Source organism: Argiope bruennichi, chromosome 5 (assembly GCF_947563725.1).
Source record: "Argiope bruennichi chromosome 5, qqArgBrue1.1, whole genome shotgun sequence".
NCBI lineage: Eukaryota > Metazoa > Arthropoda > Arachnida > Araneae > Araneidae > Argiope > Argiope bruennichi.
Window position 1 is genome coordinate 19606372 of NC_079155.1, and position 25279 is coordinate 19631650.

Genomic DNA, 25279 nt, shown 5'->3' on the forward strand with positions numbered 1-25279 from the left:
CTTATTTAAAACCAATAAAATTGTCAGTCGCCTTTAGATCAGAAGAAGTCATTAGTGGTATAAAAATTCATTTACTTAATTCATATTATAACATTTGCCAACGTTAATGTTTCGAAAATTCCTCAAGATCAGAAAATTCAGGATCAAGAAAGTTCCGAACCCAACAATATTTTCACATTAAGTAAATCATGAAAGAAAATTATTCTACTGAGCAAAAATTCATTTACTAATCTTTTTTTACATAAAATTCAGTTACCAAGCCCATATTAATATAAAATAACATTCATTAATTAAGAACGAACGAGCGTGGAAACCAAACGAATTATGCGAAAAAGAATGTCGTCTGTTTTTTTTTAAAAGCAATGCAGGAAATTTGAAATGGAAATGAATCGTTTGATAAATTATTTTCAAAAAATTCTGTTTACTAAGAATAAATGTTATGTTTAATGATTTCAGATTAGAAAATTGAAGAGAGATATCAGAGTTTCAAATATCACAATTTTAATGGAATAGAATTGAATAAAATAGAATTGTGTGGTAAAAATTGGAATTGGATATAAATGATTTGATGAGTTCTGCTCGAAATAACGATGTACGAATAGGTAATGTTTGATTTAATGGTTTGATATATCAACACAATCAGAAAAAAGAATATTAAACGGCACAATTTTAATGAAAGCGGTTTCGAATGAGATAACATTTGTGGCGCTTGATTTAGAGATCATAAAATTAATCTCTCGATATAAAAATGATTCATTTTCCTTCATTTAACCTTACCATGAACAAAGTTATTATCTTTTTACTTTATCAAGAGTAGCATATTAATTATAATGGACTTCACGTGTATTATAAGATTTAATTATTTTTCTTGTCAATATTTATATAGTAACAGCACTTTTTTAATGATTTAGAAAATTCGATGTAATTATGCTGTTTGATATTAACTACAATTTTATGGATTTCCAATCCTTTACTCAAAACTTCAATAAGTAGTACCGTTTTTCCATACCTATTGAATCAATTGTAATCCATTTGAAAAAAAATAATAATTCATAATAATTGTTTGTGGGAAAATACAGCTTTAAAATTTAATTTCTATAATGATTTTTGGAAAAAATTATAAGGCAAATACACTATAATATCTATCCCTGCTAATAATAAAGATGACTGTGCATGCACTGGAGTTTTACAGGTTGGACCATTTGGCCTACATGTATGAAATTTGGTCCATATATTCCATGTATAGTGGGAATGTATATCTTAAATTATATCTTTTCCTAAAATTTTCATTAATTGAAAATTATCCGTAATTTTAGCATTTTTCCTCAATTATTTCTTTTAAAAGAGATATTAAAGTTTTTGAAGACGAATTTGAGACTTTTGAAAGATGACAATTTCCATACCCAAGAATAGCTTTCATAGACATCTATATGAAGGATATACCCAAGACAATATCCTACTCTGCCAGCTTCCAAACCACTCCAACTGAGGTTTCTTGAATAACAACAAACAATTCAATTTGATTACCAGGAACAGATACAAAAAGAATCATTAATAAAAGTGGATCTCAGAACTAAATCATTGGACCTAACTAAGTATTATGTACAAGCAATAGCTAAGACTTAAATAATTTAATACACCCTCAAACAAAAGGTGTTTTATTTATTTAAACCAAGAGGCAAGACGTAGAATTTAAGGGGTCCAAATTTTTAATTACCATCAAGTTCCATAGAGCGAACATTGCTTAAACCCAGCCCATTTAGTTACCTCAACCCCAGGAGACAGGTGCAACTCTTTCCTCGTCACCTCGGTTAATCGACCGCGAAGGAGTTTATATTCGATAACACGTACCACCCCGTGTTATTAATTTTCTCTTACATACGCCGAACGAGGGTACAGGTAACTTGTTACTCCACAGAGCCGAGAGGAGAAGAGATCCGAGCCGGCGATAAAAGCGCATCTGTAATTTGGGGTGGCAACTCGAGCATTAATTTTTCTTATCTACAAAATGGGAAGACTAAGGAACCAGTTTGCTTGCTTTGACAAGAAGAGAATTCCCGTATTGAGCTTCAAAGAAAAACAGAACAAAGATGGAATTATGGTGGATCCGGATACTGAAGAAGTTCTTTTTTTTTTGTGGAAGATGTGATTCAAAAAAAAAAAAAAACTTCAATAGGTTAGACAATGTGGTATTTCGCTTTGCGAACTGGCAACTATACTGGGTATGAAACTTTACTAAATGACCATAGATATTTTATTTTTGAATTTTCAATTGTCATCTGTTGAAGGATATTTCTCGTCATTAAAGTTAATTATTACAATGAAAAATCTTAACATCCATTGGATAAAAAAGTGAAGATGTTGTCTTAAAATATTTACTCAATATATTCACAATAAAGTGTATGCAAATGAAATGAATCAATGTACTTAAAGACTTAGACCTGTTGTTTCTAATGGCACTTGTCATTGACAAGCCGCTGACGATGGAAGCAATTTTAAGCCGTGAGAGCGTCTCTTGTCAGGGTAGTGCCATCTAGGTCCAAGAGCATGTCTTAGATACTCACGCGTCACAACTCTTTTTACGGAACGTTTTCATGCAATGAAATGCATTCATGCATGCGTTTTCATTCACCCGCAGATCGTAACTTAGACCTTAATCATAAAATGACAATCGTTGAACCAGTGGTATTATTCACGACATGGAGGGCTTTGTAACTACGACATATTCGTACGTGCGCCAGCCATCATACACACACGGAGAGTCTTCGGCCGGCGGGGTTTGAACTCCCAACTAACGGGTTGCGAATCCAACGCCCTACCATCCAGGTTACCCCGGCCAATATTTAAACCTATTTCAAAATTATATTAGTTATATTCTTATTTATTAGCCGTCTTTGGTGATTAATTTGATCACCCAGATTATTACAAAAATTATTACGAAATACATTTTTTTAATTATTTAATTTGCTTCTTTAATAAAATTGAAAAACACGAATATTATTTAATCAGTCCACTACAAATTATTGCATGTAGAAACTAAGTATCATATATGCTACAAAATAAAAGCAGAAATCAACAACTTTCTTCTTAATTAAAATCTAAAGAAACTAGTTTTATTCGCTTAAAATTTAATGCTGTCAAAAGTTTTATTTTGATACATGAATTTGAATTCCATCCTAACATTGAAATCATTGTTGCAGATTTTTAAAACATTGTTGCATGATCTAAAAAAAAACTTATTGAAAATAGAGAAAGATATTGTGTGGAAATAAAATTGATATAATTAAAAAGGTAAGTTTTTGAATACTAAGATAATGGTAAAAATCATTTTTTTTTCTGAGATAATAGTTTTGAAAAATCTGAAAACAATTTCAATAGGCAAGTTACAGCCGTTATCTGTTTGGCGATGGCTAAGACTATTTTTGCATTGGATTAAATTTTCTGTTTGACACATGTTTCAGTTATTTTGATTTATTTTATATCTTTCTGTCTCAAATTAAATAGAAGTTTGGGAGATGCGGCAAGCCCTCTTACGAGTATTTTTAATATTATTTTACTGCTCCTTTAATTAGCCAAGCAAACGTTGAATGACATGCAATTGTAAAAATGTTTAATGAAGTAGTTTGAAAGTTCATGGAGAATTAAAATTCAGCAAAAATACCTTTCAAATAGCTGTTAAATTTTTAATGAAAATAGAGGTGAACTTTGAAACTTTATAAGTAGTGATAATATAGCTATTTATTTAAAATAATTTTTATCCTTGACTGTTACTATATTTTAACGTTATGAGAATCTTATATATTTGCCATGGGGATAACAGAGAGAGAGAGAGAGAGAAAAATCTATTCTCAAAAGTTGCTAGACTTGTGTCAGATGTCCCAAAGCAGAACCAAGAAGAGAGCAGTTTAGCTGCTGACTGAGGGGTCAAGGCATATGGTCGAATGAAACCATAGAAAGATAATGTACAGAAAACTATTCTGTTAATTTTAAAATATTATAGATGCTTAGACTTGATATTATTTTTATTCCTAACTACACTGGGTATACTGCTGAGAGGACTTTAAATCCTCCATTCTCAACAGAACCATCATTTTGGGAACTATATCTATAAAGTATTAGCAACAATATTATAAAAATAAAAACAGATTTTAAATGAATTTTTGATTTCTATTATACTTTCCTTCCTTTGACTAAATGGAAGTGTCGAAAACACGGCGAGCCCCCTTCCGAGGATTTCTAAGAACCTCTTACAGTTCCATTTATTAACCAAGCAAAACGTATAATAACTTGCAATTATAGAAACATTTAATGTAGTCGGAAACGTTCGCTAGGTGGTAAAATTTCAGCTACGGAAACAACAGTAATTTTAAATAAATAGCTATATTATCACTACTTATAAAGTTTCAAAATTCACCGCTATTTTCACTAAAAATTTAACACCTATTTGAAGACGACTGTCTTGACAGTTTCATTTATGATTAAAGGAAAGGAAGTACTCACCCTACGGTGACGTCGAATATGTTACTACCTATTGAACTGGAGACGGCCATGTCTCCGAACCCTTTCCTTGCCACGAGAACACTCGTGATCAAGTCTGGAATACTGGTGCCTGCAGCTAAGAACGTCAAGCCCATTATCTAAAAGGGATCAAAAGAAGGCATTATTAGAAGGCTACACCTGCGACATATAGTCAGTCTAGTGTAATTCCTTTATAGTAAAAGAACGAAGACTTATAGTAAGCATTTATGTTTACTATAAATCCTCATCTCATTATACAATCTTCATTATCGAACAAAAGCTTATTATCCAGCTTAAAATTTTACACATTATAATTACAGACGTGTAATTATCAATGAAAACTTATTTTTACAAACTTTAATAAAAAAATATCGTATTGTCAAATGATAAAGATAGTAATGTATACTGAAAAGGAATAATACAAATGAGTTAAAATTACTTAAAATGGCGTGGCAACAGTAGGTTGTAGAAGTTATAGATGCCCGGTGCATCAAAATTAGGAAGAGAATGGGGGACACTATATTGCTGATTTTATGACATTACTTGTGATTTTGTCTTCGACGGGTGAAACAATGTCACACACAAATGCCATTTTCCTATTTCAATTATTGTTGACAGCAGAGTGTAGACGAAAAATCCTATTTTGGCCCAGGTTGTCAGTACTATTTCTCACTAGTGTTTCTCTTTTAACCCTTTCTAGGGCCGTGGGAAGTATGCTTCCCACCAAATTTATCAATCTTTGTATGAATTTATGTAGATTGGCATAAGTTCTGACAAATTTTTTTTAGAAAGACAGAAATTTATATGCTTTAGTTCTTTATTTTATACAAAATGATGTGTCTTGATTTGATACTTAATTATTAATGAACAAAATTAATTAATGAATCAAATTAAGTTTATCTAATAAGCTAAATGAATCCCTTTTCTTATTCTAATTTCAAGCCTAAAAATATTTTAACATAATATGAATAGAAAAAAATGGCCCTTTAAAGGGTTAAATAAATGTTTGGTGTTACTTGATCCTTTGATACTCTTAGCAAAGCAGATTTTCTTCTAATTCGTTAAAATAGTAATCTTTGACAATGAATCTGTTGATTATTGGCTTTTTAGTCTGTTAAATAATTTATAAAAAGTGTTTAAAAAACATTTCACCTTGTTGTTTGATACGACTGAGAAATAAGTTCAATTTAATTAGTTTTCTGCAAATTAGAAAGTGCATAAATTACGAAATAACAGTGGAAAGGAAAATACTATTACAGAGTCAATTGATTGACAAAAGTATGCGACTGAATCCATCGATGGATGTTTAACTTCCATCATGGCGTATCAAAACAAATTGTGCATGGAATTAAATTTTAAAAAAAATATTATTAAAATTAAGGAAAAAGTCTACGGAAATGAAATTGATATCATTAAAAAGATAATCTTTTTTTTATTCCTAAGATAATATGAACATTATTTCTGTAAGGGAATTGTTTTAGATGATATAAACAGTAATTTACATAGCCAAGCTTTAGCGACCATCCATTAGACCATAGGTTCCCAAAGTGGTCCAGGTGGACCCCCAGGGGTCCATAGGAGACCACACGGGGGTCCACGTAAGACGTGAAAAGAAAACAGGGGTTCACAAGTTGTAAGTGGGTGTCCACGAAAAATTTTCTGGTTTTCATAATAAAGAACAAAAATTTTGACTTGGATTTACCTATCAACGTAGGCAGGTAGCATCATTCACTAGGTAGGTACTCAAAAATATTCGAGACTCAGTTCAAACAAAGAATTGAATAGAACAATAGATAATAGTACAAATGTACACCACATGTCGAGACTTGCAAAGTGCAATATTGATAATTTGCTGTCAATTCATCAAGTACATCTGTCTCATTAAAAATATGATTATTTTTTATTGTTGATTTACATTTCAGAGTTCATTGTTGATTTTTTGTTAACTGTTGATTGTTTGTAATAATAAATGTTTATAATTTTGTATAACCACAAGTATTATTTTAATAAATAGGACACAAGAAAATGTGCTACTTTTTTTTTCTTCTTAACACCCCCAATTTAGAGTGATATTTTTTAGGAGTTTTGGGAATACAGTAAAAATGCAGCAGCAGGGGTTCAGCAAAATAGTAAAACTTTGAAAGCGGTTCACGAGAAAAAAAAGTTTGGGAACCTCTGCATTAGACGATAGTTTAGTCTATTTTTGCGCTCAATTAATTTTTCCATTTGAAGCCTATTCCGTGATTTCTTTTATATCTTCTTTCTTTTGACTGAACAGAATTTCTGGTGAAACGACGATCTCCCTCCAGAGCATTTCTAATAATATTTTGCAATTCCATTAACTAGTCAAACGAAGCATGGATCTCAGTACTACTATATAATGTTCAATGACGCAGTCTGAAATAAGTATGATTGTTTATTTACACTTGATTGCTTCCATTCGGCAATGAATACGAGTACGATACGAAAGATTTCTGTGCTATGTATGTTAGTGCTTTATACATATAGACTATTATCAATCCCGGAGAGAGTGTACTTTCCTATCTTTTTCTTGTAATTACACTATACGTAATAACTCATGACGGTTGATGTTTAGTTTTAACATTTAGCAAAAACTATCGTAAAACATTTTGAACTGTTTCTGCGGGATAGATTAAGTTCAAAATTCGACACAGATCAACAGTTTTAACCTACCAAATTTCTTTTCGCTAGCTTGTTGTGCTTTTGAGTTCGTGTGTTCATATATACTGAAAACACATACTAACAAACAAATTATACCCCCATCCACTTACATATAAAAATTAAGTATACAATTTTAATGTAAGTAACTTATTCTAAATTTCATTTATTTAGGTTGCATGTTTCTGAGTTATAGCATTCACATTCACGTGAAAACAAATAACTTTTTCATGGAGATGTATTGAACAATGAGACGTCGAAAAACAATGGGCATTTTCATAGATTTGATTCAAATTTCATAAACATCTTCTACCTCCATAACAAAACCATGCTTTAATTTTCATTTAATTAATTGATTACTTTCTTGTACACATAGTGGGAATGTGTGCACGAACAAACATACTTCCCGATAACCGATTTCTTTCGAAATTTCATGAAAATCTGTTTATTTTATTTTAAGTAAAAGGGACACCAAATTTTATTTATCTAGCTTGTACCATTTCTAAATCATCGTGTTCACTAATAAGCAAAGAAAAAAAAAAGATCTTCCAAAACTCTTTTTTTTTCTGAAAGAAGAAGATCTAAAATTTTAATCAATGAAGATTTCAAAAGTTTTGACAATTACAACATTTTGTCTTTTTTTATATACTTCACAAAACACCAAACTCCCAAAACTTTCTCGCAACAATATCTCCTCCCTGAGAACATCTTGCACGGCAGTGGCGTACAAGAGCTACAAAATCTTAACTTTTGGCGTGAATTTAGCATTTTTGCTGAATCTATCATGCCATCCTTGGTGAGTTATTTGGCGATTAAACCTTGGCATGCCGTTAATAGTATCCGAAAACCGAATATGTGCTTTAAACACGTTTTTCTCAATTGATTGAAACAAAGGTTTGATAGGAAACTGCACTTATAGTCACAAAAACTCATATTAAATTTTTATATTTCAGTTACTGAGTTTTTGAGTTAATTCGTTTACTTATTCAAACAAAGAGACGGTAAATTCGTACTTGGAGTTCGCTCAAAATTTGGCAGGTTTCTTCACAACAGATGTTAAATCTATATACCGAATCTTATCTGCTTAGCTCTTTTCGTTTGGTAATTATCGTGTTATAATCGAGCAGCCGGACTTCCTTTGATTAGGTTTTGCTCCAAAATTAAAAGAAATCTGCACATTTGGTGTAAAGATCGTACACCTAATTCCAACTGTCTAGCTCAAAGTGTTTCTGAGTTATGTTTGTCAAAAACAGATAGACCGGCATTTTCCAAAAATGTATTTTTCGAACTAAGGTCTAAAACGGGAAGATTCGTCAAAATTCGTCGAATTTTTTGAGAACAACTCTACTCTCTCTATCCTATTTACACGAAAAAGTTTTAAAAAAAGCCATTTATGTCAAAATTATTCCATTTTTTCATTATAATAATATTTTCAGTAATAGTGGTATTTATAAAAAACTATTATCTCCCAATAAATATCTAGAAAGAACTCCACTTTCTAGAATATCTAAGGAAATAATTCGTCTAAAAAATTTTAAACGAACCTAATAGTCCTAAAAGAACAAAGAATAAAAGGGAGAAAGTCAATCTTAAAGGAAATAAGATGCATAAATTGCCCTTCATGGGACTGGTTTTATGGAAAGAAGACGCGGAACAGGAAATTGTCTTTTTATTGGAAACTTTTTTCGACTTCATTCGCATTTTCTATTAGATTTTTTTTTTGAAACTGCAGGGGAACAAAATGCACCCTCGTATTTTCAGACTCCTTACAAAACTGCTCCATATATTTTTGTAGAACATTTGCTGGAAGCGTTCTTGGAAAAGACAGAGGGTCAGATTAATTTCCCTTTTCGATTGAAATACTTTTTCATTGTGAAAAAGGTATCTTCGTGTGCAATAATAGCTTCTGAAAGTTTAAGTTTCTTTTTGAAAATGTATCAAATTCAAGGCAGTAAACCAGTATTCGGGCATCGGAAATACTATATCCTGTTACGAACCTGTAATATTACTTCCGACTCAAATAGTCTTATAGTAGGAAAGTGAATTTGATAGATATGTTGATACTCAGTTTTGGCTCCCATTTGGCAACTTGATGAGAAATTTGACAACTCTTGTGACACAAACGGAAATTTTGGAAATAAAAGAATTATAGGGATATCTATATTACATCTCGAGATCCGACAATTGTTCAAGATGGTTCTATGTCCTGCTGAAATACCTATACGAATTTGAAAGGATAAATGAAATAAATTCTCTTCAATAGAATGAATTCTGTTTTTGGTGAGTTGATGGAAGAGCATCTGCATTTCAACCGGAAATACTATATCTTGTTACGAATCCGTAATATTACTTCCGACTCAAATAGTCTTATAGCAGGGAAGTGAATTTCATCTATACTTGTAATGGATGCTGATCTCCGGTCTTGGCGACAATTTGGCAACTTGTTCAGAAATTTGACAACTCTGGTGACAAAAATAAAATTTTTAGAAAATAAAAGAATTCTGGGAATATCTATATTAGAGCCCAAGATTCGTTGTTTGTTCAAGATGGTTCTATGTACTTTCAAAGTACGAAGAAAAGCAATCGAGTGAATTCTCTTTTAGTGTGTTTATCATAGAGGCAGATCTCTAGTTGTTTGCCCTGCGCTGTTTCATATTCACGGAAACGATGATATTTTGCCAAGTGCTACTTTTAATTATCTTTCTACCTCCAAATCCAACACAGGACCTTAAAGTCGAAGGCACATGTTATTATCGGAAACGGATCTAATATCATCACATCGGTATTTCTATACACTCTTCCCAAGTAAAAATGAGAAACCGTTTGCTTTCCCGGTCAACTTGCCATCTACTTCCATGTTGTATCCCTGTACAGGCCATATTAAAAAGTATAGAAGGTTTTATGAAAGCTCCATGGTAATTAATTACTTGATTAATTTTCTTCCTAAATGCCATACATAAGTCCCCATTTCATATCACGCCGGGAATTTAAATACCGGGAATGTAATTTCATATCATCGGGCGTGGTCTCCACAAAACTTTCTCGCATACTTCTAATAAATTCGTCACGTTTTGCATTGTATGGCACTGGCGGACAATAGTTACGAAATATTAAACTTTAGAGTGAATTTAGCATTTTTAGTGATTCTATCGTGTAATCCTTGGCCAGTTATTTGGCGATAAATCTCTGGCATGCGATTAATACTATTAGAAAATCGAATTTGTACTTTGGACACGTTTTTTCTCAATCTATTGAAAACAAAATTTGAGACAAAACTGCACTTGTAGTCACGAAATCCCACACTTTTTATATATTTAAGTCATTGCGTTTTTGAATTTTCGAGTTTATATATTTTTATAAGGACAGATCGACAGACGATCAGCCCGTAGTTGGATTTGGTTCAAAGTTTTACAAGTGTTATACTGTGCGTGTTAAATCTGTGTACCAAATTTTATCTATCTAGCTCTCTTAGTTTTGTAAATATTGTGTTAACTTATATTCGAATAGAGGGACAGACAGACTTCCTCTGGACAGATTTTACTCAATATTCAAAATAAATCTGCGAAAGTAGTATAAGGATCGTATGCTAAATTTCAACAGTCTAGCTTAAAGCGTTTTTGAGTTATTTTTGTCACAGACTGACATATGAGCATACCCCAGAAATGTGTTTTTCGAAGGGATGTGTTTATAAGGGTTTTTAGGGAGGTGTAAAACGTGGGGAGTCATCAACTTCTCGAGTTTCAACTTTTTGATGATTATCATACTTTCTCTATACTACGCAGTCGAGAAAGTAATAACGCTGCAAATATAGAAATGCTTGCTACTAATAACGGGCACTGAATTCTTTAAACTGAACACATAAAATTCCTATCATTTACTGTCAATAACTTTAATTATATTTTGAGAAAAAAAATATCATTGGGAGTAACAATTTAAATAATAAATTAATTTTTAAACTAAATTCCGCACAAAGATCGATTAATAAAAAAAAATGTTTTGGATTGATAACATTATAAATTGCATGCTTATAATTCGACTGATTGTCTTAAAATTCTATTTTAAAATTTAGAATTTTTCTGTGAAAAAGCAGCTAATTTCTTGCGCAAAATTCAGATAAAACAACTATTAAGTTCAAAAGAATTTTTTTATGAAACTCTAAAGTTTACATCACCTCCCCCCATCCCAGTTACAAAAATAAACGAATGCTATAGCAACAACCAAATTTGCAATGCTAGCTCCTGTGGCAGATTTCCATCGTTTTGCTTACTAAGCAAATACCACTGTCTGCGCAAGAATATTTTCTTTTCGTTTCAGTACCCTGTCATTTCAACTCCCAAGACTTATACATCCTACGACACATTCCAAAAAATATTGCGTTTTGCGTGTGACGGATCAAATTTTCAGACACACATCTCAAACTTCTCGGTTGAGTTATTTGCAGAACAACTTTTATCCCTTCCTTCTTTTGATATGTATATCGATTCTGGCCCAAGCATAAGCTTTCGATATCGATATGACGAAGCAGAATCCTTTTCATCTAGAGATTAAGCATTGTTTCTAATCAATATAGGAAGTCTAGATTTGCTGTCTGCAGCAATTTCTTTCACTCGCAGGGACATTCTACGTGCCCGCTGAGAGTGGCCATTCGTGTTAGGGCCTCTAATCCTGTTTACCCAATAACCTCGGGTTATTAAAGGGAGAGTCTTACCTCATTGGGTATGCCGATCGTCTGCCCAACAACTGTTGCCCACCAGACCATCAAGTAAGAAAATATCGCAATCCAGATGATGCTACCGAGGAAGGTGACGAAAAAGAATTTCTTCTTCTCCTAGAACGAAATAAATGTTTGATTAAGAGAAGATTCATATAAAGAAAAGGATAAGAGACAGACCCGAAGTGTGATCGTTGTTCTTTGAGTTAAGCAGCTGCGATTCCTTAGCAGTTCTTTTTCTAATTCATAATAACCTTGATCGGTGCAAACATAGTCCTTTATATAAGGCAACACAATACCTAAAAAATCGCCAAAAATAGAAATTTTTTTTGGACTCATATGATGAATTGAATATTTCTAAATGTGTTTGTAGAATTTTAGAGCTGTATTTGCATTTTTTATTAAGTTATTGAAAATTGCTTGATGCATGAATGGTGAGAAAATAATGTTGCCACGCCCACTTTTTAGATCGTTTGCTAAAAACAATCTCGATAAAAAATGAAATATATTTTACTAGCACTCGCAAACTTGTACAGTTAAATTGAAATGAAGTAATTTTGTCTACATGCTATTTTCCTTATAAGAACAAAAGTTTTAAATGTGAGATTATTTTGGTTTTTTTTTTCAATTTTTTACAAACTAAGGCTTCTAAAACAATGAAAATAAAGATGTTCTTATCTTTATTTATTTATGTTTATAGCAGAAGCATACTTTTAATCATCTCTGAGCTATGTATTTATTTTTTTAGATTGATATGATCAAGAGTTTTGGAAATATTGATAATCTGTTGGTTTTTTTTCTTTATATATTCATAAAACAAGCATGATATTTTATTTCAATAAATTTTTTGCAATTTTTATTATTTTACACAATTTAGGACAAATTAATTAACATTTTATAAAAGTTGCAAACAAATTGGATGGATTTTATATAATGGTATTGATAAAGGAAAAAATTAAATTCAATTTTCTCCATTTTGTATTTTTGCTTGTTTACAATTTTTCGAAAGCCTAAGTTTTCTTTTCTTTCTTTTCTTTTTTTTTTCAGAAATTAAAGCAGTGGTGTGAAATTTTTTGTGAATGTTAAAAAAAAATATGCTACATAAATCTTGTTGTGGAATCAGCTCTCATACATGTAGCAATTTCTTTAAAAGGGTTTCAAGTGAAAATTAATGCATTATGAAATTTTTTTTTTCATTTTTGATAATGAAAAATATATAAAAAGGTAAGTATCTTTCGCAAGAGTTAATACATAGAAAGTATTAAGTAGAATATTAATAGCTACATGAAAAACGATTTTGTTAAAAAAAATCTACATTTTTAAAAAAAAGTCTTAAATAATTCAATTTTTGTTGTGACAATCAGTTATAGAGTACTATTCCATGCAAAATACAATTAAAATATAATTCTAAACATTAAAATTGCAAAACATTGTTTAGATGGTAAAGTGCCACCTTAAATGAATGATAAATAAAAAAAATTATCAAGACAAAATATACAGAAGTGTAATGAAAAGAGAAATAAAAGACATCATGTTCTTTAAACTTTTCGTTAAGATAATATTTCTTTCTTTTCGCACTAGGAATCTTGTCATTTCTTTAAGTAGTCATATATATGTGACCTTTGAAATGTTAAACACTGACATGAATTTTAGCTTTAAAGCAGTGGCGTAGCGATGTAGCGAGGCGTTATAGGCATGACATGGTGGCACAGCAATGCAAGTATGTCATTTTCTTAAGAGAAATATCACTTAGAAGCCGAAAAAATAACACCCTATCTATGTCATTTGTTTAAACTGGTATCGGTAAATAGTCTAAACTAAAGTTTTTATCATTAATATAACTGACACTTTATTAATTAATTTATTTTTTGATAAAATAATGAAATTTTGAATATTTTTTAATATTTTACAATGAATATATTATTCTCCAAGAAGTTTTGTGTAAAAAGTCAAGAATAATTTAAATTCTATATATCTTAAAAAATACTCCTTGGCCTTTTTTAGTATAATTTAAACATTTGTAATTCTTCGTTCAGATGTCAAATTATTATTATTTTCTTTTATTTAAAAAACTTTCCATAATATGGGATCTTATTGATTAATATTTAAAAGATTTTTAAAATATTCCGACATTAGTGCTGAGTTTGATTATATATATATATAAAAAAAATCCCTTCACATTTTTAGATTCAAGATCTCACGAGAAATAAATGAAATTTTAATGCCACGTGAAGATTTTTCAAATGACATAAGGGGCCATAGGACTTTTAAACCTTTAATATTTAGAATTTTTTTTATGATTTCATTTAATAGCCGAATTGTTTTTAAACATTTCATTGGTATTGGACATACGTGTATGTTAATTAGTTTAAAAGATATAGTCAAAAGCGTGAATGTTGCTGTTGAATTTTTACTCCGAAACGTTGAAAGTAATTTTTTTTTCTCTTTCCAAAGCTTGGGCGCAGGATTAAACAAAAATGGATCATCGCTTCAATATGAAATTTTCCACATATACCTACCTATACACACATAACCAAGAGAACCATGCAAAATCAAAATATTATTATGTATACTTTTTTCTAATGCCTGATAATATCCAAGAAATGCTTTTTTTTAAAAAGCGCTATTATGTTTTAATAACACACACACACACACAAAAATAAACCTGTAAATCTATTAAAATAGCATCACTTTGCATGATTATCAAGTTATGTTCTTTCGGAATAAATTGTTGTAACATTGGCAAATATAAGTTGCTTATTTTCGGAAAACTTTGCGAGCAAGCTAATTCTGTCTTCGACAACTTATACAGAACATGGTATTTTTTACACATATTTTAATAAATGAAAATTATTTCTATGACTTAAAAAAATTCATAATTATAAGGTTAAATCTCTTATGAAATTGTAGTAAAAAATCTATTAAGCTTAATCATTTTTTCTTATGTTAGGGAGAGTGGCATTCGACCATCTTTCGAGATCTATTTTAGATGTTAAAGATTCTATAGTCCTTTAACACATTTTTTTCCGTCTGTAACAAAATTAATTCTATATACAGGGTGGTTATAATTAAACTTCCCCTATAAACAGCATTATACAACGCAAACGGGTGAACGGATTGCAACGAAATTTGGTATATAGACTATACATAAGATGCACTCACGGAATTTCGGGGGTAAAAAAGTAGTTCCATAATGTCCCCCAGAGGGCGCCTTTTCCGGAAAAACATTAAATTTATCACAATAAACAACCAAAACAGATTACAGAAACAATATTAACATTTGTTAATTAGTTTCTGATCACCTTGTCATCGAACCACATTAAGTAAAGGCAAGGAAAAAATAACATACGCTGTTTGAGAAGAAACAAAAAAACAGTTCAGTTTGCAGAAACAAGAACAAATTAAGACAAAATTGCACAAAGGGAGCAGTTGTAATCGTGTCGAAGACGATGTAGAGAAAGCTGCTCTATGTGATCACAATCATTCACCTGCAGAATTTCAAGTCGATGGACAATGCGTTCAACAGTAGACCGTAACTGATCAGTTGTGATGCTTCGAACATGAAGCATATCCAACTTTTTCCCTGTTTTACATTTTATTATTCATAATTCTTGTTCTGGATTCTTAATATTGTTTCTGTATTCCTTTTTGGTTGTTTATTGTGTTAAATTGAATGTTTTTCCTAAAAAGGTACCTTCTGGTGGATGTTTTGGAAATACTTTCATTTTTCAAAATTTTGTGAGCGCATCTCGTTTATAGTTTATATGCAAAATTTTGATGCAATCCGTTCACTCGTTTGCGTTGTATGATACTGTTTACAGGGGGAGTTTAATTATAACCACATTGTATATCAGTGGACAATATTTAAGCCAAAATTCAGAAATAATTCGTATGCATATCTCGTATAATATATTTTTAGCTTTCATGCAAACCGTTTTATATAGAAAAAAGCTCTTTACAGTTTTTCAAGGATAAATTAAAATCACTTAATTTTTTATTTAAGGATTTTAATCTAAGGTTTTAATGTATATTCTACTTAGCTGCTTAATGGTTCCGAAATATGCATACAAATTTTAGGTGAATATTTTCATAGATTAATATTTTTATATCGACCTGGAAAAAATATATGAATGAAATTATCGAAAAATTACTTTGAAAGAAATTTTTTTAATCAAACAAAAACAATTAAAACTTCAGCATGTGTTTAATCTACTCTTATCATTCTTGCAGAAAATTCGAAAAGAAGTATTTTCCGAATCAGCTGACGAATCGGATTTTCTTTGCTAGGAGATAGTCAATTTCCTTGTGAAAACAACCCCTAATGGAAAGGGGTAATTATAAAAGTAAATGAAGTGTTAAATAATTTATTAGTCTCTTTTTCAACAGATGGCACTGCGGCAGAGACACCGGAAGCTCAAAGTTTCCGACTTCCATTGTGAAACACGATCAATTTGTGACGAAGGAAACGACAATTTCCTGTTTCTCCTAATAGGATATGCTCATCGGAAAAGCGAACACGAGATTTTTGCCTTTGAAACTGCGGTGCGAAAGAGGGCCATCCAATTTCGACTGCTCCCAGCTTAGAATTTTTTAGTCCAAGGTTGGTCTCGTCCTTGGGTAGATTCGTTAAAAAGTGATAAACAGAATCAAGGATGCGTTTATTTTAATGTTTGCTTGTGCACATACTGATGCAATGTTTTCTTTCTGAAAATAAGAATATGACACAGATAGCCGTTTACTTGGCATGTACTTTAACTGTTCTCGAAGACCGATATTCCGGTCAAAGGGTAAAAATTTCTAAAAAAATTGACAACACCTATTCATTTTAAAAATTACGATACTAGCAAAGAAATTACGGAATATATTAAGCTTCTCAGAAATTTCTTTTAACTTTTGCTGAGACATCAGAAAATAAAATCAGTAAAAATATGGTGGTACCACCGATTTGATAATAAATTAAGAAACTATTTTTGATTTATTAAGACATTCATTAAGACGTTATAAATTTCATTATTTTCTACATTTTTTGCTATAAAAAATTGGTGTGCGCATTACAAAATTTTTAGACATTTTTTTTCCTTTAAATTCATTTTACTTAGCATCTCTTAGAAGCAAAATCTATTAAAACGACTTGTTTAAATGACAATTAAGATTTTAAAATATTGTATTGTCATCGAAAACACACATCTGTACATAATTTCAAAACTCCAATACATTATAAAGCTTGAAATTGTTTACAAATGTACATCTTTACGAACATGAAAGGAGTTAAGTTGAATGAAAGTATGTGAAAAGAAGATGTGTCCTTACGTCTCTTCGCACGTCCGGGAGGGTGAGCCACAATGGGAAGATGATGGGCGCCATGAGAACGTAAGAGATCCGCTTTTTGGTCTCTTTCGGCCACGAGATGTCCAGCGGTTCGTCCACTTCGATCTCATCGGGCTTAGCCTGAAGAGCCGCTAGATCCGGAGGGACCTCCCCCTGAAAATTGAACAACATCATATTTTATTCTCCAAAATGTAAAATAAATATAAATAAATATTTTTCCTTTTATGGATAAAGAAAGTCAAATCCGAATAACGTTTCTTCATCCAAAGTCTTTCCAATTCATGCAACATTTTGCATTATATGATTCAACTTGCCAGCCCTTTACAGGCTTTTACAGATATGAATGTAAGTGGCAGGCATGATACATTTACAGTGCATGATAGCTGGCAAGGAAGGAAAATAAAAAGAGCATTAGGTAAATATCAAAAAGTATCGATTTTACAATTGAAAAGATGACTTAAAATATTATTGTTATGGATTATTCCTCCGTCGGGGTTCCTTTGTCGATTTGATAGTCGATGAAATAAATGGTTCTTTAGTAACAAACGACGACGACCTTTATTAAACACGAAGACACTAATCCAAAGACGATAAATATGCAGCCGAGACAAACACAGACTTCACACAGCAGCACACCACAACACGTAGTAGCCCACAAGTAGTAGGGGCCGTGGTGGCTTGGTGGTAAGGTCTCGGCTTCGGAACCGAAGGGTTTCAGGTTCGTGACCCGATTCCACCGAAGAACCGTCGTGTAAGGGGGTCTGTTGCACCGTTAAATCCATCATCACCAAACGTCCTCCCGCTGGTGTGGTGTGGAGAGGGAGGTGCCAGCTCAGGTGTTATCCTTGTCATCTGACCGCGGTTCAAAATGACGAGATCCGTCCCAAAATAGCCCTAGTGTTGCTTCAAACGGGACGTTAATATAGCTAAATCAAAACCCACAAGTAGTAATCGGTAGTAATAACAACTACAGCACACAAAGCGGCCAGTCAAAATTCAACAGAAGGAGGGAATTTTCGTTGCTTCATTCTATGGTTCTCCAAATGTCTGCAATCGTCCACTGTCTCCTGGCTTTAGCTGTATCCAACTGCCGATTCACTACTACAGGACTGGCTACTCCACACACGATACGATGCCGCTTCCACAATATACACCAGGACTCGGCACACAGCTCAATTCAGCAATCGCTTGAGCTCCACACAACGCTAGCTCTTCCCCAGACAGATCCAACTATTCGCCGTAGATTCATTTCACAACTCTATACACGACACCGACTGACTGCAGCTTGAGACTGCCTGTCTTTTATAGTTCCCGGGAGGAGGGCAGAGAAGGTTCTGGATCAATCAGGTGTAGTTCCCATTGGCTCAATTGCTAAAATTCTCGATATTTCCTGTAATATCTATTTTGGTGCCAAATCCTTTGCCAAGTTTGTAGCCAAGCTCTGATAACACTGACGCGACACCCGATCAGCACCCAACAGAGCTGATCATAAAACGGTCTTCCCAGTGATTGAACAAACCGTGCTTGGAAGCAACATTGCAGGTTTGTAACATCATTGAGTTGAATTTGAAATAAGAAGTAAACAATACTAATTCTAAAATAATACCTCTTTCACAGACCCAATGATTAATTCAAAGTAAAAGTAAATCATTATTAATAATAAGGATAAATGTATCTGTAATATGTTGGTGCTCTTTCTCTCTATTCTAATTCATTCGGTCTACAACTGACAATTTTGGTATATATATATACTGGAGAATGGAAATGTACATCGTTTTGAAGTTTTAATTAATTAAAAATTTAATGAAATAATGATGTTTTCTGCTATAATTTCCGAAAACATTATTGTACAATAATAAATTTTACAGTATTTTAAAATTTTTAAAATTGTCTTTTTATTGATTAACAATTGTGCAATTTTTGCTGAATTCTGAATTTTTTTAAAAATATATAAAAAAATATAAGTTATAAAATTTCCAATAATAGGTTGCATTTTTGCCCAGAAATGCAAATTGTTTCCATTTTTTCGTCAAAAATTTAACATCTTGATTTTTTTTGAGTTCCCATTGTTGAAAAACAAAGAAGAAGGATCATGTTTATAATATCCGTGCAGTTTATAAAGCAAATGAAAAAGTGGAGTTACGATATCGCAGAATTAAACTAAATCGTGTATTTAGATTTTTAATAAAGTTATGATGTCATGGTTTGGTTTTTATTTGAGAGGTTTATATACACATTAAACAAAATTTAAATAACTCATTTAAACGATAAATCTTGAATGTCAATCGATTTGGCAGAATTTTAATCCAGTTACAATTTCTAAGAAACTGGGAATTTTAATCCAAGAGTTACATTTTCTAAGAAAATTTGATTTTAATCCAAGAGTTACAATTTCTAAGAAAATTTGATTTTAATCCAAGAGTTACAATTTCTAAGAAACTGGGAATTTTAATCCAAGAGTTACAGTTTCTTAGAAAATGGGATTTTAATCCAAGAGTTACAGTTTCTTGGAAATTGAAACTGGGAATTTTAATCCAAGAGTTACAATTTCTAAGAAAATGGGATTTTAATCCAAGAGTTACAGTTTCTTGGAAATTGAAACTGGGAATTTTAATCCAAGAGTTACAATTTCTAAGAAACTGGGAATTTTTATCCAAGAGTTACCATTTCTAAGAAAATTTGATTTTAATCCAAGAGTTACAATTTCTGGGAATTTTAATCCAAGAGTTACAATTTCTGGGAATTTTAATCCAAGAGTTACAATTTCTGGGAATTTTAATCCAAGAGTTACAATTTCTAAGAAAATGGGATTTTAATCCAAGAGTTACAATTTCTAAGAAAATGGGATTTTAATCCAAGAGTTACAATTTCTAAGAAAATGGGATTTTAATCCAAGAGTTACAATTTCTGGGAATTTTAATCCAAGAATTACAATTTCTGGGAATTTTAATCCAAGAGTTACAATTTCTGGGAATTTTAATCCAAGAGTTACAATTTCTGGGAATTTTAATCCAAGAGTTACAATTTCTAAGAAAATGGGATTTTAATCCAAGAGTTACAATTGCTAAGAAACTGGGAATTTTAATCCAAGAGTTAAAATTTCTAAGGTTTATTTACAGACTAAAATCCAAATACGACATTATTTCATACAATCAAGAAATGATGAATTCTAAGACTTACAACCTGTATTGAGCAAATTGATGGAAAAGCAAATATTATACCTTCATCATCCTTTCTGTCAATGAAATATTCGTACCTATGACTATGCGCTAAATGATCATAATCCGTTGGTAAACGCATTAACATAATGCGATCGCCAGGTGCGCATACAGAGTGAACCACCGAAATTATTAGAAGTGACAAGCGAAGCAGCTGATGAGAAATAAGAGTAGGAAATATGGCATTTCTGGCTTCTTGAATGACTCTTATCATCCAGCCTATGAATGGGAACCATCATCCAATCAATTCTGGTTATTTCTTTTCGAGACACACATGGATGAAGATACGACTAATGTCTCAGTTTGCGAATCTTGGATAAAAAGACTTTCTGGTACAGAATTAATGACATAGCATAGAATATTTTTTTTGATACTTGCTGTTCTTATGATATTTTAGGTAAACAATCGTTCGTGGAATACAATTTAGGAACTCTCAGAAGTTAGTGGTATTGTACAAATATTTCTCAAGCAATCGCATTTTAAGAAAATTAACTAATAAATAATCCAAATTTATTTTTTTTAATTTCAAGATAAGGTATGAAATTTGTTCTTAACCAATCGCTATATGAATTTCATTCCTTAAATGAGTTTAGGAATTTTCGTGCTTTTTGTTTTTAACATCTTTTTAAAAAGACGACTATTCATAGTCTATGAATCATCTTTAAAATAAAGTAGAAAAGGTGAAAAAAAAAAAAACAATTCATTTTTTATTTAACACTGCTTAGAATAAGTTTAACTGTGGAATTTTTTCTGTTGCTGAGTTTTTGGCTTGGTGACTTTTGAGCAATGTTCAAATCTTGAATAGAGCAACACACATTTTTTTTTAATATTCAATTTCTCGCCGAAAATTGTGAAAATGTAGTTTTTTTTCGTTCTTTTCTTGAAAAAGTTTAGCGCTCATCGTTTATTACATGTAATAATTAATAACGACTGATCTCTCTTCTTAAAATTCATCAGAATAACATTTTATAAAAATTATCTACGAACTATTTTTGAAGAAGAACGACATTTTAATTAAAAAAAAATCAACGCAACAGTTTGAGGTTTTCATCCAGGCAACAAAAAGCGAAACGGAAATTCATTAACAGCCAATGAGAGGAAGCAAGAGGGGGGGGGAGGAAAAACACTGGAACTGAAAGCATGCTTTGGATGCTAGAAGGGAAAAAATAAATAAATAAAAAAGAAGGATCAGTTGCCAGATGTTCAAGTCGCGTTGGGCGAAATTGTGCCTCTGGTATCTGTAAATTCAAAAGGAAGAAATACTGGCTTTAATCTTCAATTCAGTCAGTCAGTCGTTAATAACTCATGAGGTGCTGGAGCTTTGCAGCCCTAATGAACAAACCACCACTATGGAATCTGTTTGATGAAGTTCGTAAATTCAATTGGCACGGTGAAATGCATCAAATTTTGATAGTATTCCTAAGGATATTAGGCACCTACTTTCGCTAGTAATCATATAAAATAAATAATTTGTGGATACTTGTTTTTTATGTAACGTCCCTTGATAATTGCACATAACCAAACCTACAACCGCCGAACTTGTCGCACTTATAAAAAACAGTAAAATAAAACAAGGAAGGACTTACATGATCGAATTAAAGCCCATTAAGAGCATATATTTACACAGATTCTGTCATAAAATTTCCGTTCACAAGTCCTAACGATAACCCTGAACTACCTCCTCTAGATATTATATTTATGTTTTCAGGTTCAACTGACTTATTCATACTACTACTCGCCTTTATAGCCGCCGCTATTACTTCGCCCATAAAGAACGCCGTGCAGGAGAGTTTCGTCGTAAAATACCCAGACGACATTCGTCGGATATAAACGGCTCTATTTTTAAGTGGGAGGAATGCTGATAAGGGAGGGAGAAATATGGGAACGTTTTTGTTACAGCGCCCGCAATAAAAAACAACTTAAAAATAATATCATCTGCGCGGAGTACTAGAAACAAATACGATAAAGATATACGGTCCAATCAGCGCAGTCAGAGCAGATGGCAGATAATATATTTACTCGGACTACGGATAGCGTTGTGGAGGGTATTTAAGGATGTGCCCGGGAAGAGAGAGATGCATCATGGGCTTTAGCGTTCTAGGGGAAAAGATAGGGAATAAAAAAAAGGGATAAAAATAAAATAGCTTCGGTAAAGACAACGCAGGTGATGTGTTCCGGAACAATCGATATAATGATATGCAAGGGATTTTTTCTTACTCTTAGGATAACGCATAGTAAAGAAAAGATACACACGCAGGCGTCTAGAAAGTTCCGGCTGATTGCTTTTATTTTTTAAAGATACCGAATTCTCGTGGGATATATCATTTTTTTAAGTGTTTTTTTTCTCACATTTTTTTAACAGGTGAATACATAACAGCTACAATTTGCAATTTGCATAGCATTTTTAAAAAGGATATAAGTCTAAAAAATATGTATGATAAATAATGTAAGTTGCCATCTAAAAAAATAATATTTTAGAAATATTGTAAATAGTTTGACGTTCTCAGTTATGCTTTGCGACATTATTTCTTGAGCTATTTAATAATAAAAATTAAGTCAAACACAGCATTTTGCTCAGTTTTCTTCAATCTGTTTCTCTATCCCCCCCCCACACACATTGTCTAAAAAAGAAACAATAACAATTTAAATTCCACAAAATATTTACTTTTTTAAATTCATTTTAAGCATAATTCGCAATAAAGTCTTTTGTTGGTGTAACTGAATTTAAGCCTTGTTGACTATTCCATAAAATATTTTTTATAAGCTCCGCCGTGACCTGGAGGTATGGTTTCGGCTCGTGAGACGTAGGATTTCTGGTTCGGGACCCGATTCCACCGAAGAACCGTCGTGTAAAGGGATCCGCTTCACGTTAAATCCGCTAAGGCCAAACGTCCTCCAGCAGGAGTGGTATGGACGGTTGGTGCCAGTTCAGGTATCGTTCCCGTCATCTGACCTCGCTTCAAAATTTTGAGGCCTGTCCCAAACTAGCCCTTGTGTTGCTTTACAACGGGATGTTAATATAACTAAATAAATATCTCCTATATATATTTTTGATACTATTAAAATTATGTTAAAAGCGTTGCTCTTTTGGGGTATTAACTCCAACGCAAAATTTTTGCTTCCATTTTTATTTAGCATCATACGCACCTTTTAATATCTACATATAATAATCTAATGATATCCTTTCAGAACTATTATATATTTTATTTAACTTTCACAATTTATTGAATGATCTGTATCAAAGCTGAATGCAACGCAATGTTAACAGATCCCTTTTATAACGAAGGGATTTGACATAATTAGAATAAAAAATGAAAATAGTGAGATTTTTTGGGTCTGATACACAACTATCAATAAAAATAATAATACTTCTGGTCATGAAAATTAATATTCACAAATAAAGGAAAAATAGTTCTCTTCTAACAACAGTAGGTGGAAAAAATTGGTATCTGAATGTTTTCTAGACTAGGACTGGACGATGGCGGAACTTCATCTTCCCGATATATCATTTAACACATATCGATATTTTTCGATATATCACGATATCATTATTTATTTATACCTATTATAAATTATAAATAGCATTTCTTAGCAAATTGACTGACCAGAACGACTCCAAATAAAAGGAAGTTTCAATTTATATAATAAAAAATATTTGTTTTCTTTTGAATAAAAGTAGTTAGAAAATAATTTTGTTAAAACCCCTTTTAATAAAGTGTGCCAATGCCTAAGCAATGTTTCTGCATGTTACAATTTATAACAATGCGTTTAAAACAAATATTTTTATGTATTAAAATATGATAGTATTTATAGAAACATTAACAAAATTCTGTATGAAGGACAATACGAATGAAATGCAACAAAAACAAACTCTAACCGATAACCGAAACGGAATCGAAAACGTAAATTAATTGTGAATATCAATTTATCGTGAACCATTATTAAGGTCATGATTTCGATGAATCGATATTTTTTGAAAACTGGCATGAAAAAATCGATTTTTCAAAAATATCGATTTTTTTTTCGATAAATCGGAAATCTGCACAGCCCTATTGTACAAAATGGTTCAAATGACGTAGACATTACAAAGAAATGTATCAGCTGCTGGCCGAGGGGTTAATAACAATGGGATGCCCGAAAAAAATTCGATGGTAGATGTTGCAGATGGGAATTCTTTTGTCAAATTCAAAGTGTTATAAATGCTTGGATTTGAAATTATTTGCATCCAGAATAACATGGAAATATTAGCTAGTATCTAAGTCCAGTATGTCCTCTTAAATCCTTTACACACACACACATTCTTAACTTCTGAACGGCTGTCTCTTTAGTCATGAAAATATGCCTAGCTATAATAAAATGGCTTTGCGTTACCGAGTACAGTGTCATCTGGTGGAAAATTCTACAGTTAGAATTTCTATCTCGAAATGATTCAAGATAGATTAAAAATGTCAATCGCAAAATCGCAAACAGTTTTCGATTTAGCATGAAAATCCACCTGGTGCACATTAGTGTTAAGAACAAAACACTTAAAAAGCACATTTATTTATTGTACAAGTATATTTTCGAAACTGAGCACGTGGGAAAGAAATATTGATAACCAATTGTCACTGTTCAAACTGCTCTCCGACCTCTACAACATATGTTTGGACAGTTGCTAGAATTTCACTTTTCCTGCAATGCTGGCAGAAAAGTAGCAAATACTTGCTAATTGATTGAATCTAACAGAAAATCAGCGGATTAGTCTCCCCAAAACTTTCTCGCATCCTCTCTAATATATTTGTCATGCCAGAGAAATCCTTGCATGGAATCGGCGTACAATAGTTAC

The 25279-nt window shown here is 31.9% G+C and overlaps 1 protein-coding gene across 4 annotated transcripts in view; it reads right to left on the minus strand.

Annotated features, from left to right (window-relative positions):
- LOC129969601 (sodium/potassium/calcium exchanger 2-like) overlaps positions 1–25279 on the minus strand; it is a 380277-nt gene that overhangs the window by 3060 nt on the left and 351938 nt on the right. For all 4 annotated transcript variants that reach the window (XM_056084242.1, XM_056084244.1, XM_056084241.1 and 1 more), the window contains 3 exons: positions 17219–17389; positions 11906–12025; positions 4501–4637 (listed from right to left, as the gene is read on the minus strand). In XM_056084242.1, coding sequence (XP_055940217.1) covers positions 4501–4637; positions 11906–12025; positions 17219–17389 — 428 coding nt within the window. The remainder of the gene's footprint in view (positions 1–4500; positions 4638–11905; positions 12026–17218; positions 17390–25279) is intronic.